This window comes from Crocuta crocuta, unplaced genomic scaffold (assembly GCF_008692635.1).
Source record: "Crocuta crocuta isolate KB4526 unplaced genomic scaffold, BGI_CrCroc_1.0 scaffold613, whole genome shotgun sequence".
Lineage (NCBI taxonomy): Eukaryota > Metazoa > Chordata > Mammalia > Carnivora > Hyaenidae > Crocuta > Crocuta crocuta.
This window is the reverse complement of record NW_027528880.1, coordinates 414515-417065: the sequence shown is the minus strand read 5'-3', so window position 1 is coordinate 417065 and position 2551 is coordinate 414515. Positions and strand designations below refer to the sequence as shown.

Here is a 2551-nt window from a genome sequence, read left to right as displayed (position 1 = left end):
GCCCCGGCCATGGTTGTGGACTCTCTGGGCTTCCCCCGGGAGGCGCTGCATCAGAGCTGGACATCCAGGGAGAAGGCAGCCCAGTGGGCGCGGGGTCTCCCTTTTGCCCCCTCTCTCACGCACACACGCACACACGCGCACACACACACGCACACTCCTCCTGTGTTCACTGTTGTGCTCGGCCGTCCCCATCTGAATCCTGACGCTCCAGGACACCAGGAAGGTGCGGGCCCGGGTTGAGGACTCAGGCCCACCCGGCTGGTGCTGGGCCCCCGGGGGAGGGGGCTGCTGGGGCACAATGGGGGCGGTGTCACTGGCGGGGCCGGCGGGGAGGGGCCCACCCAGGAGGGTTCAGGGCCGACAGAGTGCTCGTCCCCGGGGCAGCCTGCCACCGGCTTGGGGACACAGACTCACAAAAGCCCTCACGAAGGACGTGTACACACACACCAAACTCTGTACATCCATAGAAAGAAAACACATTGGACAGAAAGGTTTGCTTTAAATAGTAAAATAGATTTATTTACACATAATTTTAACAGAGGCCATCCACACATTCCCTGAAAGTCCCAGTGTCCTCCAGGCAGAGTTCACGAGTGTCCGCTGAGCTGGCCGCTATGCCCCCCACACTAGCAGGTAAAAAACAGATTCTATAAATAAGGCTCTGCGAAGCATCGGTCCATAAATATCTGCTTATGCGAGCGCTCCTGCCCGCCGCAGCTCTGAGGACGGGAGGGGACAGGAGGGGCCGCGCCCCTGGGGACAGCCGGCCACCCAGCTGCCCTGTATCAGGAGAAACACAGGAAGTTGGGCCCAGGCTGGTCCCCAAGACGCGCTGAACCGGGCCCGTTCAGGAGCACGGCTGGCGACACGCCCCACGGGGGGGGGGCTCAGCGCTTGGCGACTCCCATCCCTCGGCGTTGACGGTGTTACAGAGCAGTAGCTGGCCCAAGCCCTGTGTGCGCGTCACAGGTGGTGACGGGCGCTTCTCCAGGCTCCGGGACAGAACGGTAACTTACGGGCCACCCGGCGGCCGCCAGCTCCGCACGGGACCAGTGCGGTTCAAATTGCATAGATGGTTTGACAATCACAGCTGCTAACGTGTCCGGGGTCCCTGAGGCTCCTGAGGAAAATTCAGTGCTTTGCGGCTCTGTCCCTTCACGGACTGTGAGGTGGAAGGGAGGGGGTGGGGGCCTCCGTCTTCCTGAGCCGGAGAGAGCGCCACGCTCTCCCCCAGGCCCAGGAGGGAGGTGTGCCTTGCGTCCTTTCTCCTCGGTGCCTTTGAGACTCAGATGTGTGGCCCCCACCAGCTCAGTCCCCGCAGGATCCTCCGGGAGGTTTTTGGAGGGTCTCCAGCATGGGGCATCCATTGGCAAGGGGTGAGCCCTTCCGGGGAGAAATCATACAGGGTTTGCAAGAAGTGCAAAGCAGCTGGCTCATGCCCCTGGGCGGATGGACAGATGGGCGGTCAGACATCACTCTGGAGCTGGAGGGCCGAGGGGGCATCCTGGAGGTCCATGGGGGTGTCGGAGGCCGAGGACTGGCTGGGCAGAGAAGCTTCTAGGCCGTTGGGAGACTCCGACGGATGCTTGTACAGGAAGCAGGCAATGGTGAAGAACAGGAAACCCAGCACCTGGGGAGAAAGGGGAGCCTACTTGGCCCCGGGTCCTCCTGAGGTCCCGGTTCCCGCAAGAAGACCCATCTTTTCTGCATAACCCGCTTCTAGCGTGGACAGTGGTATGGTTAGTGAGGGAATGGACAACAGCATGAGACTAGAGACTGGCACTAGATGGGGGGTAGGAGCTCGTCATGGGCTGAACATGTCCCCCCGAAGAGTGGCCCCAGTGTCCACCCCCAGGACCGATAGTCACACTGAGGTCTTGGCAGATGTAATTAAGTTAATCAGGTTGAGATGAAATCACCGGGACTTCAGGGGGCCCAGCGGTGACAGATGTGCTCACGGGGGCGAGGAGGCAGCGACTCTACAGACACGGGGGGGGGAAGGCCACACAACACAGAGGCAGAGATGGGGCCTGGAGCAGACCCTCCGTCAGAGCTCCCGGAAGGGACCGATGTGGACCTCTGGCCCCCAGAACTGGGAAACAAATACATATCTGTAGTCACAAAAAACTTTTAAAGGTTTACTTTTGAGAGAGCAACAGAGCACGAGCAGGGGAGGCCAGAGAGAGAGGGAGACAGAATGTGACGCAGGCTCCAGGCTCTGAGCACGGAGCCCGACACGGGGCTTGAACCCACGAACCATGAGGTCGTGACCTGAGCCCAAGTCGGACACTCAACTGACTGCGCCTCCCAGGCGCCCTGTGTGTGTGTGTATTTTAACATGTTGATGCTGGGCTTTGGCGGGAACACCCCTGTGTGTCTGAGAGCGTCGCCCGGCCTGACGCGCCTGGTGCCCGTGTCGCTTTGGCGCAGGGAGCGGACGGGCAAGTCGGGAAGCTGTGCGTTCCTCCCGCTGCACCCAGCACTGACCCGAGAAGTGATTCTAACCACTGCGCTGACGCCGAGGGGTTGTCAGCGGCTGGACACACGGCCC

At 61.2% G+C, this 2551-nt stretch overlaps 1 protein-coding gene across 1 annotated transcript in view; it reads right to left on the bottom strand.

Moving 5' to 3' along the window:
* Positions 1-492: 492 nt before the first annotated feature.
* The window catches only part of SLCO4A1 (solute carrier organic anion transporter family member 4A1), a 16021-nt gene continuing 13962 nt past the window's right edge, over positions 493-2551 (bottom strand). The window contains exon 12 of the mRNA XM_077756840.1: positions 493-1630. Within this exon, the coding sequence (XP_077612966.1) occupies positions 1466-1630 (165 nt within the window). The 3' untranslated portion in view covers positions 493-1465. The remainder of the gene's footprint in view (positions 1631-2551) is intronic.